Source organism: Pan paniscus, chromosome 11, assembly GCF_029289425.2.
Source record: "Pan paniscus chromosome 11, NHGRI_mPanPan1-v2.0_pri, whole genome shotgun sequence".
Classification (NCBI taxonomy): Eukaryota; Metazoa; Chordata; class Mammalia; order Primates; family Hominidae; genus Pan; species Pan paniscus.
In genome coordinates this window covers 40,223,566-40,241,263 of record NC_073260.2, presented here as the reverse complement: position 1 = coordinate 40,241,263, position 17,698 = coordinate 40,223,566, and the positions used below count along the sequence as shown (strand labels likewise).

General features: G+C 41.8%; 2 protein-coding genes across 2 annotated transcripts; one reads left to right on the top strand and one right to left on the bottom strand.

The window, feature by feature from the left end:
* Positions 1 to 967: 967 nt before the first annotated feature.
* On the bottom strand, positions 968 to 5,871 carry ALG2 (ALG2 alpha-1,3/1,6-mannosyltransferase). The gene is made up of 2 exons (XM_003820631.5): positions 5,161 to 5,871; positions 968 to 2,444 (listed from the first exon to the last, which is right to left on the bottom strand). Exons 1-2 carry the CDS (start codon positions 5,506 to 5,508, stop codon positions 1,542 to 1,544), a joined length of 1,251 nt encoding a protein of 416 aa, XP_003820679.1. The 5' UTR covers positions 5,509 to 5,871; the 3' UTR covers positions 968 to 1,541.
* SEC61B (SEC61 translocon subunit beta) lies at positions 5,840 to 14,207 on the top strand. Its single transcript, XM_003820632.5, has 4 exons — positions 5,840 to 5,980; positions 6,160 to 6,257; positions 11,494 to 11,595; positions 13,931 to 14,207. Exons 1-4 carry the CDS (start codon positions 5,978 to 5,980, stop codon positions 14,016 to 14,018), a joined length of 291 nt encoding a protein of 96 aa, XP_003820680.1. The 5' UTR covers positions 5,840 to 5,977; the 3' UTR covers positions 14,019 to 14,207.
* Positions 14,208 to 17,698: the final 3,491 nt, after the last annotated feature.

The window sequence follows — 17,698 nt, the reverse complement described above, 5'->3', positions numbered from 1 at the left end:
TACATGGTAAGCTTTCACAATGCCAAAGAAAATGGAATGCAACAGAACTTTTAATCCCATAAAAGACTCAATATATTTGGCACCCTCATTTTATAGTACTCCTTTTTGGTACAGAATCATTTTGCCAAAATACTCCTGTGATACAGATGCACATGATTAACTGTAAAATGGAATTTCACCCATTGAAGAGCCCCAAAAGAACAATATGGTAGTGCAGCATGAACTAACATGCAATTTCTAATTTTCAATATCCCCAAATTGCAAAATACTAATAGCTAATATATATACTACATGCCAAGTATTAAGTACTTTGTAATATTATCATAATCTGTTATAACCGCACTATGAGGAAAGTAGAATAGTACAATTATCTCACTTTGCAGATGAAGAAGCTGAGGTATAGAGATCAATTTACACAAAATCATATAGGCTGTTAGGCTCTCAAGTCTAGCTCTTAAGAGTTGATAAATGTGGAGCCTTCGGCTAGTAAGCTTTGCTACTTCTGGAAATGAATTTAGCCTTAGAAGTATGTTGAAAACTACTGTTTATGATTTGCTGTTAGACCAACAGGTAAACAGTGAACTATAAGTCAGTGTCACGAAAAGATCAGTGTCATGAAAAGGCTAGAGTACATGGAGGGGGAAGATAACTTCTGGCTTGGGAGGTGGCCAGAGGGTCAAAGAAAGCTTTGCAGCAGTGGCATTTGAGCCAGGCCTTGGAAGATAAAAAACATTTGTGTCCTACACTTAGTAGGAGCTTGGTCAAGACAACACAAATATTAACAAAACTAATGACCTAGATGACATTAAGAAATATACCCTAAACAAGATGCACAACACATGTGTGACAATATTCTTGCTTCATTTCAATATCCACTTTACCCTAGTGTTCTGATTTCCAGTTTGGTTGTCATATCCATGTTCATAACAATACCAAAATAGATTATGGAGACCAAAATCTAATACTGTTTCTTTTTTATGATAAACACCTTTTATTATATCTCAGTGTGCAAAAATACAAATTATCTTAAAAAAAATACAGAGCACTCTCGCTATGGATCCAGGCAAAGACAGGACAAACAAAAATTCCCTAACAGATGACAGTGAACACTTCGGTGGATTGAATCTGGGAACTACAATAGCCCTGCTCTCATTATACTATGAAGCCAAATTAATCAACTTTGATAATGATACACACTTAAACTATCAAAACCAATTAAGGCACAGTATCATTCAAAATTTATAGACAGAAGAGCAATAATCCCGAGAAAATATAATTAAAATACTCTGCTGAACATGGAATGACACCACATTTGTAACTTAACACTGGCAAAATTTGGAATGATTATAGCATAAAAGACATGGTTTTTCTGAAAAGTGGACAGGGAGGTGTGGTATATAGGAAAGTGGCTCACATTCAAGACTCAAGTTTATTTTTTAAAAGATCTCTTCTGCATTAGATTCTAGGTTTCTTTTTTGGTTTCAAAACTGGGTCTACAATCCATAAAAATGACATTAATGGAGATCTTAAAAACAATCTGATTATACCAGCAGTTTGGTAACATATCGGTAGAGCTGTTCTGTAAATGCTTCAGGGGAAAATTTTTCCTTCACTCTGGCTCTTCCAGCCAGGCCCATGGTGGCTTTTAAGGAAGGTTCACGGATGAACTTTTCTATTGCTTCTGAGAAGTGCACCGGGTCAGGCTCACACAGAAACCCTGTGACACTGTGGTCAATGGACTCCAAGGGTCCACCCGAATTAACAGCAATGACTGGGCACTGCATGTGCATGGCTTCCAGAGGGACAATGCCAAAGTGCTCATTGCTTGGTGTGTAAAGCACACACGTGCAGCTGTGGAGGAGGGAGATTTTCTGTTTGTCTGAGAAAGACCTCAAGAAGGTCACATACTGGCCAAGGTCGGACTGTTGGACCATTTTCTTCAATTCCTGATAATGTTCCACATTCTCCAGGACTCTCTCATCATAACCACCTGCCACGATCAGATGAACCCTCTCCCAATCTTGGGATGTCAATCTTCCACGCAGCTGTACTAGGGCTTCCAGTGCCAAAGTCAGATTTTTCTTCCTTTCGTATCTGTTGATGGAGAGCAGCAGGAATTTTTTCCCCTTGGGGACTAGGTCATCCAGCTTTTCAGGAACAACTGAGTCAAAGCTGGTGACATTTAGAGATGGATAGAGGACATCAGGGTCTATGTGAGACAGGGACTTGAATGTTTCCTTAAAAACAGCAGCTGTGAACTGGCTGTTGACTAAGATGCAGTCTGCCATGCCTGTGGTGTACTCCTCTATCCAGTCAATTGGGGCCCTGTATAGTCGTTTAAGAAAAGAATCTCTCTTGGTGAGAAGCAGATCTGGGAAGTGACAGTAAAATAGGATCTTCTTCCGCCGTCTAGCCAGCCTGAACACTGGGATACAGGCAGACACCTAGCCAAAGCAAAAATCAACAGCGGATAAAGTGGTCAACTCAACTTCAACCAAACCAAAAACACAGACACCCACCCCGTCTGGCTAGTCTGTGGGCTCCTCATGGGCAATGTCTGATTCTGTTTTATTCCCCAAGACTCTCACCCAGTACCATATGCCTGGTGTACAGAAGGCTACAGACGTTTGCTAGATGTGTGCTAAACATTTAAAGCTTCAAGTCCAGTGATTTCCTCTTGTATAGTGCTGTCTAATAGAAATCTAGTAATATTAAAAATGTTTTTAAGGGTGAAATTAATTTTAACATATTATTTACCGAAAACATTATCATTTCAAAATGTAACCAATACTAAACAGTATTAATGAGATACTTTATATATACATATATTTCACATTACATCTTCAAAATCGGTTTGTATTTTAACTTTAGCACATCTCAGTTTAGACTAGCCACATTTCAAGTGCTCAAAAGCCACATGTGGCTAGTGGCTACCATACTGAACAGTGCCGCTCTAGGATCTTTCTCCTTCTAAGGAACTGAATGAACTATAGTAGTTTAGAGCACAAGCTCTAGATTCAAGACTGCCAGGGTTTGAATCTCAGCTCTACTAACTGTGTGGCCACGATCAAGTAATTTATCCCACTCTGGGCCTTAGTTTCCTCTTCTGTAACATGGTGACAATTATAGTTCAAAAAACCCATATACTTTTTGTGATTATTAAATGCACTGATATATGCAAAACACACGGAGTTTAGCACACAGTATGTGCTCAATAAATATTAAAGCTAGTCATCACTGAGCATGAACTACATGCTGGCATTACTACAGACTTTCTTGTTGGGTAATCTTTACAAGTCATTTTAGTCTCAGCTAACTTAAAACCTGAAGAAGGTAACTTTAGGGATAATGTGCAATTTATTCAAAGCCACTTAATTAAAGCAGTAGATACGGAACTTGAATCCAAGATGCCTATTTCCAAGCCAATAATTTTTCCTCTACCCACTATAGTCTCAGCTGCCTCATGCCTACTGACACATGCAGGATGTTTGGTAAATGTCCACGTTACTTAAAAAGAAAGCTTCCATGCAAGCAAGGATAATCAAAAGTAACTCAGGAGTCATAATTAAAGAAACACAAATACAAATGTGATGCCATCTGCACCTATCAGTTTGGCAAAGATTAAAATGGTTAATATCCAAGGCGGACAAAAGCATGGAGTAAGAGGCTCTATCATACATTGTGGGGGAGTAAAGTGACACAGCCTCCTTGGTAGGCAAACTTGGCAGTAGCTATTGATATTTAAAATGAACAACTCTTAGACCCACCAACTTTAGGAATTTCCTCAAACGACATATTTGCAGAAGTACAAAAATATTTTTAAAAAAAGAAGTAAAAGGATGTTCATTACAACACTGATCTATTCACAAAAAACTAGTCACAACATTAGTGTCCTTTAAGGAGAATGTTTAATTATGACACACTTAAACAAAAGTGGATTTTCTGGCCACTATGAAGAATGAAGTGAATCTCTAATATTGATACATAAGAATGTCCCGGCTGGGCGCAGTGGCTCATGCCTGTAATCCCAGCACTTTGGGAGGCCGAGGTGGGCGGATCGCGAGGTCAGGAGTTCGAGACCAGCCTGGCCAACATGGTGAAACCCCATCTCTACTAAAAATAGAAAAAATTAGCCGGGCGTGGGGCGCGCACCTGTACTCCCAGCTACTCTGGAGGCGGAGGTTGCAGTGAGCCGAGATCGCGCCACTGCACTCCAGCCTGGGAGACAGAGCAAGACTCCGTTTCAAAATAAATAAATAAATAAATAAATAAATTTTTGCTGAAAAAGAAGATGCCTAATAGTAGGTATGTCATAATACCAATTATGTACCAATAAGAAGATATAGATATACCTATGAAAAGACACAGGCTGGTGTCACCACAACTTCTGAAAAAATACAAGAGAAACTTAACGGTGGCTATCTTCAGGGAGTAGAATAGGACGGGGCTTTTAGGTTACATCCTTCTATACTACTAAATTTTTAATCGAGTAAATGTTACTTTTTAAAGTCATCTTTTTTAGGATGGGGAAAAATGCACGAAGGAAAGAGTCAAGAATAGCTACAGGGCAGATCCAGGTGGACATTATTTACCAAGGTAAAAAGCTTGAACTTTTCTCCAAAAACCAATGGGGAGCCATGTACAAGTTTTAATAGGGGCATGATATATTCAGCTTGGCGTTTTTAACACATGACACTGCTGAGGACGGTGTGGCCTGGCTCCGAACACAAGGACAGTGGGATGCAAATGGCCTGAAAGGAGAGTCAACAAAAATAACAGGTAAGCGGGAAGACAACACGCGAGTTACTCATTAGTAAAAGGTGACTGAAGCTGACTTCTAATACCAGCGTTTCTCAGAGCCCCAAAGACTGACTACCTCGGAATCACCCTATGACCCAGTTAAAATGCAGATTTCTGGGCCCCACCTCAGGGCACCTGGATGAAAACTTCCTGGAGAATGGAACCCCAGCAATCTGCAACTTTAAATGGGCCCACACTAAAGTTAGAGAACCACAGGCTCGCTCACAACCCTGACTTCTCCATGTCAGTTCCGATCTTTGCGAACCGCAGACAGGGAAGGTCTTCTCTCAGGGGTCATGCCCGCGGCCGCCCTCCACGGCGAGGTCCGCACTCGCGCAGCCGGCCCCGCGGCCGCCTCACCTGGTCGCACACTACCACGTCGAACTCCTCGTCGGCGAGGAACAGCACGTAGAGCGCCAGGAAGACCATGCGCACGTAGGCGCAGACGGCGGCGCCGCGGCCGCCCCAGCCCAGGCCTCGCGGCAGCCAGTCCCCGGCACAGCGCACCGGTAGCTCGCGGCTCTCGGCGAAACAGTGGCCCGGGTCGTAGTGCGCTGTCCAGATCTTCACGCTACACCCGCGCGCCTGCAGCGCCAGCGCCGCGTCCAACACCAGCCGCTCAGCGCCGCCCACGCCCAGGTCTGGGTGCAGAAACAGCACCGACGGCTTGGGAACCGAGTCCCATTCCCGGCCCTGCTCCTCCGCCATGGCCCTGGAGCCGCAACTGCACCCCGCACCCTGATGGGGGTCTTCTGCGCAAGCTCCGCGCTCGTAGCTCCCAGCTGGCCACTGCGGGCCGACCCCGCCCTGCCGTACGTGCGTCAGTTAGGCCACATCAGCGCAAATCTGTGAGGGTCTAGTAACTGCCTGAGAAAATAGCTTGTCTGACCCCGGTTATATTTTTCCTTCGGTAGGGATTGTAGTTTCTGAAGGACGTTGTGATCCAAAGGAAGGAGGCCGGAGGTCTCTACTTCCCATATAGCAGGTAACTAAGTTGTCTGTAGCAGACTGTCTACAGGCATATCGTGAGACGACCCAGGCGTCCCTGGAGTCAGAGAGGACCTTGCCTCCAAGTCCGGGGGCGGGGCCTGAGCCAGTCTCGCCAGCTGCCTGTCCTTCGGAGGCTCCGTAACTTTCTATCCGTCCGCGTCAGCGCTTTGCCACCCTCATCTCCAATATGGTATGGCGGCCCTTCCATGATCCCCGCCTCTCCCAGAAGCCCTGACTCCTCCTGCTTTGCGCCGTGCTTTTCCTCTGTAGCTCCCTTGCTTCCCCCAGCCTCGGGTGTGGGTGTCTAGGCCGGGGTTCTGGGGCAGGCCTGCCGCGCTCACCCGTCTGTCTGCTTGTCTCCCTCTACAGCCTGGTCCGACCCCCAGTGGCACTAACGTGGGATCCTCAGGGCGCTCTCCCAGCAAAGCAGTGGCCGCCCGGGCGGCGGGATCCACTGTCCGGCAGAGGTAAGGAACCCTGCAGTTCGTTCGCTTCCAGACTCGGAGATAGGACCCAGAACCTCGCTGATTCTGGGGTGGAGACCCTAGCATGTGAAGATTGACAAAGGCAAAATGAGCTTCTAGTGACGTGGCCGTGGGAGTAGTTAAAGGCCTTTTGGGAGGAAGGCGACATTTTTTTTCTCGTTGCTCAGTTTAGGGCACTACTCTTAAAAAAGGAAAGTTAACAAACTGGAATAGAGTCAGAGATAACTTTGAGAAAACCGATGTCATTAAACTGGTGTCTCTGGACCTGAGGTTTGCACTCACATTTCCATCTGGCGGCCCCATAAGCAATCTGTCCTACAGATAACTCGTCCTACACAAAACTTAGTCTCTTTTCAGCTCAGCTCTCTCACTCTCAATTATATCTCCTTACTTCCATATGGCACTGTTGTACACTCATTTACTCAGAGCCAGAAACGTCAGCGTCATCTTGGATTTTTCTTATGCTCTTTCTCTCTCTAGTCATATGCCAGACTTTAAACTCTGCTTGAAAGCTTTCTCATAAGCTCTTTCCTTCTCTCTTTCTACTGCTTTGCATTTGCTACTTAACCCTTTTCTTCAGGCTGTTTGCCTTCCAGTCCATCGTTCACTCTGCTGTTACTCTTCTGCGTAGTTTCTGTTACTTTCTTGTTGCTGAAGTAAAAAAAAAAAAAAAAAAAAAACCAGGGGGATACCAAAGCTCTTAGTGGTCATTTCAGCCTAACCTTTCTTTTTCCTTTTTTTTTTTTGGGATGGAGTCTCACTCTGTCGCCCAGGCTGGAGTGCAGTGGCACGATCTCGGCTCACTGCAGCCTCTGCCTCCAGAGTTCAAGCGATTCTCCTGCCTCAGCCTCCTGAGTAGCTGAGACTGCAGGCACGTGCCACCACACCCAGCTAATTTTTTGTATTTTTAGTAGAGACGGGGTTTCACCATGTTAGCCAGGATGGTCTCGATTTCCTGACCTTGTGATCCTCCCGTCTCTGCCTCCAAAAGTGCTGGAATTACAGGCGTGAGCCACTGCGCCCGGCCTTCAGCCTAATCTTTTCTTTGCTGTCGTATGATCCAGCACTCGTGAACTCATTACTGTTTTCTGAATTCACAAACTTTCTCCCTCATCTCAAGGCAAATTTCTACTTATTTTCCAAGACTAAGCTCAGGGGTTATTTCCTCTTGAGGCCTTCTCTGTCTGTAAGCAGCAATAGCTACTAGTTTTCCCTTTTGCCCCCATAGCATTTTGTTCATATCATTATAAGACCAGTGATGTTTCCATATTTATCTCCTTTAGACTTTAACAGAGAACCTGCTCAAGTCATTTCTATCCCAGGTACCCACCATAAGGCATGACACAATAAATAATGACTGAAGGAAGGAATCAAGCAACCAAGTTGTTTTGGGATTTTTGAAGGAACTAGTGGGGTTTTATCTAGGGAGGAAAAAATCTTGAACACATGCATGGAAACTTCTGAAGGATGTGAAGAGGGATGTGACATTTTCTGGCTGCAACAGGTAAATCTAAAACTGATGATTTCAACTTACATGAAATATTTCACATCAGAACAAAGACATTATAATAGAACTGGCAGAAATGTAAAATTATCCTGAATGATTTTGAGTTCCCTGTCATTGGGATGTTCATGAGGAGTGTATCAGGCTGAGGTTTAACTTATATGGGCTTTGAGTGCTGTCCCCTTCCCACCCTGGGTTTTAGAGATTTTTTGTGCAGGAATGGAAAACATGTCCTGTGGGTGTGGTTCCTTGGGAATGGTTCTGCTTAATGAGAATTGGTAATACTGTGGCAGGGAAGTTTGGCCATCCGAGAATTTGTAAAGAAATAAAAGAAAAAGCACATATTTATCAAATGTACATATGATAATGAAATAATTTATTTAATAGTAAAAATGAAATAACTGATGCACAAGTGAAATGGAGAACTGAAACATTTGAAGACAGACAGATGCAGTTTTTAAAGTCGTGGGTGTTGGTGTCATCTTTTAGGATTCAGTGTGATAGAGCTAGTGTAACAAGAAAGACCATGGTTGTATGTATTGAGAGACCTGACAGTGTTTCCTTCTAGAATGGTAGTGATTAAGTATCATTTCATGAGTATAATGTAATAAGTATTGGTTGTTTAAGAATATCTTTGCTTTATAAGTCTGAGAAAACACTGGAAGTTAATGATTCATAATAGTGCTTTGGATTATGTTGTCTGTAGAGTTGCCTTCTCCATGCTTGATGAGGTGATAGATACTACCTTGGAGGAGAAATGTTATTAAATTTAAGCTCAGGCCAGAGTTGGTGTTCTTGCTCTCCTAAATACAATATAAAAGGAACTTGCTGTGAGGAGCAATAATGCTTTATCAACTGTAAAGGTGTGAAGTGCCACATAGTGTTCTAGCAGGATTAATGGGAATCAGGGATATTAAGATGGCGGAATAGCCACCAATGTATAGACATCAAGGTATTGAGGTCTACTACATGCCAAATGCTGTTTCATCTCCGAAGATGGGTCTGTGAACAAGATAGGCAAGGTTTGTACTCATGAACCTTATATTCCAGTGTGGGAGATCAAACGCAAGGAAAATAAGACAATGTAATTTCAGGCAATAAGGGCTATGAAGATAAATAAAGCTGGGTGGGGGATAGAGAGTGGTGAGGATAGGGCAAAGGTAGGTAGTTGTTTTAGATAGGGTGTTCACAGTAGGTAATACCTGAGTAGATACCTGAAAGAAGCAAGAGAGCAAATCACACAATGGTTTGGGGACGAATAGGCCTCCTAGGCAAAAGGAGTGGGTAAGTATGAAGATTCTGAGGTCGATGAGGTTGGCTTTGAGGAGCAACAGAAGCACCATGTTAGAACCAAGTGTGTAACTGGTTAGTTATGAAAACCATTGTGTTGAGGTATAGAAGGGAGAGACAGTTATACAGTGGCCAGAAAGAAAGGGTAAAATAGCCCCTAAATACAAATTTGAGAGATTCAATGTGTTTTATTAACCTTTACCTAGCTACCCCTAGGGAATGGGAAGTATTTTGAGTACACTTTAGTATTTCTAGGGGCTCTGGTTTTCAAATACTCTTCTATGTTCCATGCGCCAGCAGAAATAAGAAATCTTAAGAGAAGCCAGCCTGACTCCTCTGGGGCTCCTGTAATTCCAGGAAACTTTGAAGTCAGGAACTGGAGGTGTGATATTGTGGAAATAGTAGGAAGTGCATGCGTCCAAGTCCTGGCTCAGTCCATGACTATAATATGTTCACACTGGGTTTATCTTCTAGCTTAAAATCCTTTTCAATGAACAAGGAGGAAGATTTCAGCTGCATACCCCACAGATGGAATGACATGTATCTGTGTGTGTGAAACCTTTTCTAAGGGCATGAATCTTTCTGTAAATCCCTGTACAGTTATGTTTTGCCATTTACAATCAGTTTTCCCATAGGAATGGTCACACAATGAAGTTTTAAGTTCCCAGGCTACCACGTAGCCCATAATTAATGTGTCTGAAATATAATCCTTGTAGTACAATAGACCCAAATCATGGTTTGGCACTGATTGCTTTCAAAGTTCTGGCATGAACACAGCTCTTCCTGTTAGAACAAGGACCGCACTCTCCCACTCCGTCATGTAGCAGGGCAGGCTCCCCGTGCTGTAGACGGTGCTTCCTGCATTCAGAGTGTGGAGTAAAGACCGTGGTTGGGTAAAGGAGGCATGAGGACCAGAATGGGGAGGAAAGCAAGAATAGATAGTAGGGATAGGGTTTTCACTTCTCTTCTTTTCCGTATATGCCCTTCCCTTTTTCAAAAATCCAGAATCATCAGCCCACAGATAGTGGAGTGAGATTTTGAGGGAGGGTATACTGGGATTTGATGCTGAATGGTGCAGGCAGCAATGAGATAGGCTTCCCCTCTCCTCCCCACTAGGACTTCTGAGTTGGTGATACATGGTCTGAAGAAAATTGCTTGTGACTTCTCACCACTTGCCCCTTACCCCCATATTGTACCACTCCAACATGGGGCACGATGAGCAGCTGGGGTTGGGGAAGTACTGCAGGGAAGGGTAGTTGCTGGGTGGGGTTCCCCGGTGACTGAGGGCTTCTCCCAAAGAGGAGAGAAAGGATTCCTTGGGCCTATTCCTTGGCAGCAGAGTCCTAAGTGCTGCTAGGCTGCTTCTGTCTGCCAGGGCTGCGTGTATTACATAGTGTATCTTACAAGCCTTGATCCCCTTGTGAGAGACACGTTTTGGTTGGGTGTTCCCTGCGTTTTTTTTACATTCTACCTCTCTGTGCAAGATCTGTGATCACTATATTAAAATAGTGAAAACATGGCCAGGTGCGGTGGCTTGCACCTGTAATCCCAGCACTTTGGGAGGCCAAAGCAGGCAGATCATGAGGTCAGGAGTTCAAGACCAGCCTGGCCAGTATGGTGAAACCCTGTCTCTACTAAAAATACAAAAATTAGCTGGGCATGGTGGTGCACGCCTGTAATCCCAGCTAAGCAGGAGGCTGAGGCAGAAGAATCGCTTGAACCCAGGAGGCGGAGGTTGCAGTGAGCAGAAATTGTACTACTGCACTCCAGCCTGGGCAACAGAGCGAAACTCCATCTCAAAAAAAAAAAAACAAACAAACTAGTGACAACACATAACAAAGTAATTTTTTATAAAGTGTGTACTCTATCTTGGGCCCTGGATATAATTAAAGCTTAAAGTTTTTGTCTGTTTGCAGTAAATATACTAATTTTAAAATACATCTTTTAAAGTAGCCATTTTAAGATCAGCTTGTGTGGATTCAGGGCATTTTAAAACAGGGATTTATTATTTGGCTTCATGAAAAATGCATGTGAGGAGAAAGTGAAATGCTTTGTCCACATGACACAGCTGGATGTTTTGGGCATGCAGATGGGCTCCAGGGTCAGAGCTAGGTTCAGCCACCTGTTGGCTGCAGGGTCTTAGATATTTTGCTTAACCTTTTCTGAGGCCAATTTGCCTCATTTATAAAATGGAAAAATCGTGACTGCTTTTCAGGGTTATTGTATGCATTGGCATCAGGTAGGCACTTAGTTCATTGTGGTTATCATGATCAAAGGAGTAAAAGCAGGAATTTGGGTAGATTCTAGCAAAGAAAGTTTTTTTTTTTTTTGATTCCTTAACTGTGTAATAATGGTAGCATATGTTATAATGCTATTCTAATAATTTCCAGAAAAGGCCATTTGTAACATTTTCCTCTCTTTCAGGAAAAATGCCAGCTGTGGGACAAGGAGTGCAGGCCGCACAACCTCGGCAGGCACCGGGGGGATGTGGCGATTCTACACAGAAGATTCACCTGGGCTCAAAGTGTAAGTCTTAGGAACAGTCCTTGTGTTTCTGTCCAGTGGCAGCAGAGCAGCAGTGGCAGCGCTCTGTCTCTGTCACCAGTAGCGTTTGCCTTGATGCGATTTACTGTACACAACAGCCTCATTTGTGCCGGGCGGACTGGGTTTGGTTTGCCTGTTTATCAACCGATTAGGCATTGTAGGGCCGGGAATGACATCTTTTCATGGAGTGAGGGAAAGGAAAGGAAGTTCTTCATGGAGCTATGTCAAAATAAATGAGAACGGAGAGAACTGGAGGGAAAACTGCTTAATTAGATGAAATTGCTCTTCATTTGGTGTTCTTGCCCCGTACCAAGAAATAGGAGTAATCATTTGAATAGGAATTGGGTGATTTTTCAAAGTTCTCCTGAAGGCATAAGCTGATATTACTACAACCTGATGGAGGTTTTCCCATTAGGCTGTGTTACCAGGAGTTCCTCGGCCTCTTTGCCTTTGGTGGGTGGTGAGTAGACTCAGGAGGGTGAACATATAATACCACTTTCCAAGTTCTTAGGCATTGGAGTGCTCATTAGGTGATGGGAAATGGGTGTCCAGGGACCCCTGTCCCCATGCCTTGCTCAGGGTTTCTGGTGCTGTGTGGCAGATCTGATCCCACAGATTTCTGTTAGGTTCCAGAACACCACTGCCTACAACTGTTTCCTGACTAAACTCGGTGGATGAGGATTCGAAATAATAACAGCAACTCTGATTTACATAGCACTTTGTACTTTGCAAAGAACTTTCAATGTCTGTTGTCTAGTTTGATCTGCCCAGCAATCCAGTGAGGTGAGAGATGTTACCATTTTGTAGATGAGGACCTCAGGTTCAGAGAGGCAAAGTGACATGCTCAAAGACACACAACAAGAGGTGGAACTGGATATTCTGATTAAGTCCTATGCTTTTTGCATATTGTCCATCTGGTTAAAATAAAAAAGACAAAATTGAATTAATTTGGATTAGTTTTAATTAATTTGACCAGCACCTTGACTTTAGTTTACAAAGTCACAAATTTGTAACTTTACAAATTTGTAAAGTTTTTATTAATTTTAATTAGTTTTTATAATTTTAATTAGTTTTAATTAATTTGACCAGCACCTTGACTTTAGTTTACAAAGTCACAAAAGGATCACAAATTTAGTTTATAAAGCCTTCCCTGGAATTCTTGTTTTCTCTTATATTGGAGACTTATATGATAATGTGAGAATATATCTAGGAAGTAATTCTTGGGGTTGGGGATATGTGAGGTGGGGGTATCCTGACTGCCAACCTTTTGGTCTTTGGTGGAGGTAGTTTGAGTTTTCAGAGAGAATTTTTTTTTCTCCTTTAGCGACAGGGTTTTGCTCTGTCGCCCAGGCTGGAGTGCAATGGCATGATCATAGCTCATTGTAGTCTTGAATTCCTGGGCTCAAGTGATCTTTACTCCAGGAGACAAAATTGGATAAATTTGGATTAATTAGTCCTGAGTAGTTGGGACTACAAGTGCGCACTACAATGCCTGGCTAGTTTTTTGTACAAGCAGAATCTCACTGTGTTGCCCAGGCTGGTTTCTAACTCCTGGCCTCAGCCTCTCAAAGTGCTGGGATTATAGGCATGAGAGGGAACCTCAGAGAGAACATTTGTAGCCCATTGCTCTTCAGGGGACTCATTTTAAACCCTTCTCAAGAAGGTTGTCTTTTAATTTTTAATTTTTATGGGTATACAGGTGTATATATTTATGGGTTATATGAGATGTTTTGATACAGGCATACAATGTGTAATAATCATATCAGGGTGCGTGGGGTATCCATTACCTTAAGCATTTATCCTTTGTGTTATAAACAATCCAATTATACTGTTAGTTGTTTTACAATATACAATTAAATTATTTTTTGCTATAGTCACGTTGGTGTGCTAGCAAATACTAGGTCTTATTCAGAAGGTTGTCTTTAAATAAATCTTAATTTGAAAAAAAAAGTTTGGTAATGGGTTCATTTGCACTGAAAGAGTTTTCTTCTTTTTATTTGAGAAGACAACAAATACATGAAATTAGATTAATGTCTCCAAGACATCAGATCATTTCATTTGTATATGTTTTGGTATGTTTTACTAAAAGATAAGGACTCGTCCTTTTTAAACACAATTGCAGTGCCATCATCACACCTTCAAAAGTATCCACAATCATAATTTTAGAAATATTTTAAAATGATACAAATAATGTTTCTGGATGAACCTTGAGTGCTGCCCACCTTACCTCTACTTTTCCCCTAGGCAATCTTTAGTATTGCAGATCTAATAATATATTATTACTAAAAGTAAGCATGCTTTCTCTTCTTATTTCTAGTGGCCCTGTTCCAGTATTGGTTATGAGTCTTCTGTTCATCGCTTCTGTATTTATGTTGCACATTTGGGGCAAGTACACTCGTTCGTAGATTCAGTTACATCCATCTGTCATCTGAAGAAGGAGGAAAAAACCCAGCATTTCTTGGACCAAAAGTATAGTGACTATCTGTTCATGAGAGAAATTTTCTGTAAGCTTGCTGTTTTACAGGGGATTTATCAATAATTGATTTTGAGGAATCAGTTTTTTTCTATGGCTAATAAACTTTTTAATTCACTTATACTGAGTCTGATCATTGATGCCTCACTGCTAGGGCCCTTAGTCTTTCTGCCTTTAGATTTGTAAGTAAATATGTAGCAAATATGTCTGGTGAATATTGAGTTTTTTGTTGGATTGACAGTTCCTCACATGACCATGTGGTTATTCAAGTCCAAGATTCTGTAATTGCCCTTGGCTTGTTTTCTTCTAGGTATTTCTGTCCTGGCGATTGTCCTTTTGGGTATTCTGTGGTTCTCAAGGAGTGTGTCTCTGACTCCGTCAGACAGATCTGTGTCCAAAGGAAGCTAGTACTTAGGAGAACAATCAAACAAGAAACCAGAAATCTCGGATGAAATGTTGGCGCAGTCTGTTCTTTGTCTTTAATAGGGCCATAGATTATATTTTGCCTCTTCTTTCTCAGTTCTTAATTTTATGAGTGTAGACCAGGGATTTCCATTCATCTACCTCTTATTGTTAAACCCATTTTGAGATAATCCATTTGATAAATTGGATTATCTCAAAATCTGGTAAGACTTATCTAATCAGAGTGAGATACTAGCATTTCTACACTGAGTCGATATAATTCTAACCAGAAATAAAACTTAAGTTTCACTTAGCTTATGTTGCCATACCGGGTATAAATAGTCAGTTTCTGGTACGCCCTAGGAAATACTGAGAATTGCTCAAAGGTAGCATACTCCAGCCAGAACTCCAAGCCAGAATTTCTGACAAGAGAGGGCATTCCCTGGGAAGTGTCCTAGTTGTCCAACAGAGTCACAAAATGATAAAGAGGTATATTATTAATGGTTAAGAAAAAACAGATAATTTAAAAAACATCTTTTTCATACACTAAGCCTATTTTTGAGAAAAAAGTCTGAACAGTTAAGCAGTTTCTTAAGTGTTCTTTAAAATGCTAGCTGTAAAGTACTTTTAGATTCAAAGTGTCAAATTTAAATGATGAGAATATGTATCTTTAAAAAAGATTTCCTAGGGAAATATATTGGTAAGTGAGCTCTTGTAAATTCTAACAAATGGTATTTTATTGGGAAAAAATTGATGGGAAACTGGTTTTCTTGGATCCTGTGAGTTGCTTATTACATGAAACAGGTGTCTTCATTTTTGAAATGCAGGGAAAAATGTCTCAATTTCATTTGGAAGAAATTAAAGATGATAGTACCCATAATGGATTTTTTCCCTGATACCGAGTTTGATGGTACCAATTATAGCTAAAAATTATGCCTTTAATTTGGAAAAGAAATCTGTTCCTCTGTCCAGAGGGGCCTTTTCCTCTGGGGGAGATGCTGCAGCCACATGGGGGAGCTGTTTGGTTGTGAGGGGTGCATTCTCTCTGCTGCACCCATCTGCCTAGCCATGGTCTCTAGTGGACTACTAGCTGAAAGTCACTGAATTTTCTGAGCTAGTGATTTATAAGATGCTAGTTTCAGTGGCAGAACAGGGAGATGCTTCATTCAGCAGAAGGAAGAGAAGGAAAATGGGGGGTTGGGCATAAAGATATAGAACATCTATTATGTAGCTGCTTTGGGCTCTGATGATACAATGCTCATACATAGCTGAGAATCGTGTCCAATCTGTTCCTTTTTTTTGTTTGTTTAATTGTAAAATACACATCATAGAATTTACCATCTGAACCAGTTTTAAGTATATAATTCAGTGATATTAAGTACATTCATAGTGTGCAACCATCACCAAACTAAAACTCCACGAATTAAACAATAACTCCTTCTCCCTGCCCCAGTCCATATGGACCTCATATAAGTGGGATCACGTAGTATTTGTCTTTTTGTGACTGGCTTGTTTCACTTAGCATAATGTCCTCAAGATTGATCCAAGCTGCAGTATATGTTAGAATTTCCTTTCTAAAGACTGAACAATAATATTACGTGTCTATACTACATTTTGTGTTCCTTTCTCTTTAAGGTATTCTCTTTAATAGGTATTCCTAGATTGTTGTTTCCTGAGCCCTAGGGAATAGGGATCTATAGTAAGTCTGAAAGCCTAATTAAATCTTTACCTTGGCCCAACAAATCCTCAGTCTCCCTTGAGCATGGACTATAATTCTAACCATTTCTGATGGATGCATAAGCTAGCACATGCTGAGTAGAAGCTCTAAGTAATTAAAACTGGAAAAATGAGTTACATTATAACTGCAGTTTGGGTCAAGCCTGTTAAGCCATTGGGGAAAAAATATGTTAGAGAAAAGGCCCAGTGAATCCATGAAACTAGTAGGGATTAGAAAGAGTAGGGTCTGTGGGCCCTAATATTACCCTAGACATGTTCCAGTGAGACAGTGGATGAGGATAGCATCTGTGCCTGGGAGAAGCTAAATATGTTGTAGCTTCTGTTTTCACACTTGTCCTTATCAGTCTTTTTTTCCAGGTGCCAGTGTCCCCACAGAAAGAATTGAAAAGGATGTTTTGAAATCATGCAAATGTTGCCATCAAGTTAAAATAGATGAAAATGCCTACAAAGCTGGATTCATTCAACAGAAAATACTGTCAAGCATGTGGAGCTCCTATGTGCAGGGAGCCATGCTCTTGATTCCCATAAAGCTGCCCCTTGGTAGCTCCAGAGCCATTGTCCCTCTCTTCAAATGCCGGAGGAGGGCCAGGACCAAGTTTGTTTGATTCTTTGGGTGCACCTTCTAAACTTAGCGTATCTACTTTACTCCATCTTCTGTGATCGGAAGTGTTCCTGACGTGGGTTCAACTGCTGGCCCTAAAACATAAGCAATTGTGTGATCTTGGGCAACTCACTTCTCTGGATCTCACTTTTCTTATGCACAAATGAGTATAGGTGTGATAATTCCCAACAGATAAGAGATTTGACGAGAAAGCTGTAAGAATGCTGCGTTAACTAGCTAATGTAGGGGAAGCTAAAGATCACCTCTACCATCTTAGTTCTTCAGTGGGATCTTCAGCTGGGTCTGGAATCAAATTGATACAAGACAAATTAACAGGAGGAAAGCATGCACATTGTATTTATTTTTACATTGTACATGGGGACCCTCACAAGAGAATAAAGACCCGAGGAAATAGCCAAGGGAGAAAACTTACAGGTTTTAGACAAAGAACAATAAATTTGTGAAGAAATGACAGGGCAAAGGGATCTGAGATGGGGGCAGTAAATTCTAGGGAAGTCACCAGGAGATATATGGGGTGGAGGGTTGTAGAGATAGTGGAATATAAGGGTTTCTTCAATAAGTTTATTTGTACAGGTTCATTGCAGCAGCAATGCTCAGGGCCTGATATTTTCTCACCTTGGTATGGGGAAGGCATCCTCCTCAAAAGGATATTTTATGGTTTGCTACATGTAGGAAAGTACAGGTCAGATAACCCTTTCCACAACTACAGTTATTTAAGTGCTTACAGTTCCTTAAATAATCAATATATCAAATCGGCATATTTTGGGGTAGATCATCCTTAACTCCTTGACTAACAGTTAACAAGTGCTCATTTGCAACAATTTTAGAGATACGGTTTTTTATTTAATAAG

What these genes read in the sequence shown, in the direction of transcription:
- ALG2 (XM_003820631.5), bottom strand. Translation starts at nt 5,508, where the DNA reads ATGGCGGAGGAGCAGGGCCGGGAATGGGACTCGGTTCCCAAGCCGTCG. An exon ending in ACGTGGTAGTGTGCGACCAG is followed by an intron (nt 2,445 to 5,160) that starts GTGAGGCGGCCG and finishes TGCTTTGGCTAG; the next exon opens with GTGTCTGCCTGTATCCCAGT.
- SEC61B (XM_003820632.5), top strand. An exon ending in GGATCCACTGTCCGGCAGAG is followed by an intron (nt 6,258 to 11,493) that starts GTAAGGAACCCT and finishes CCTCTCTTTCAG; the next exon opens with GAAAAATGCCAGCTGTGGGA. An exon ending in GATTCACCTGGGCTCAAAGT is followed by an intron (nt 11,596 to 13,930) that starts GTAAGTCTTAGG and finishes TCTTATTTCTAG; the next exon opens with TGGCCCTGTTCCAGTATTGG.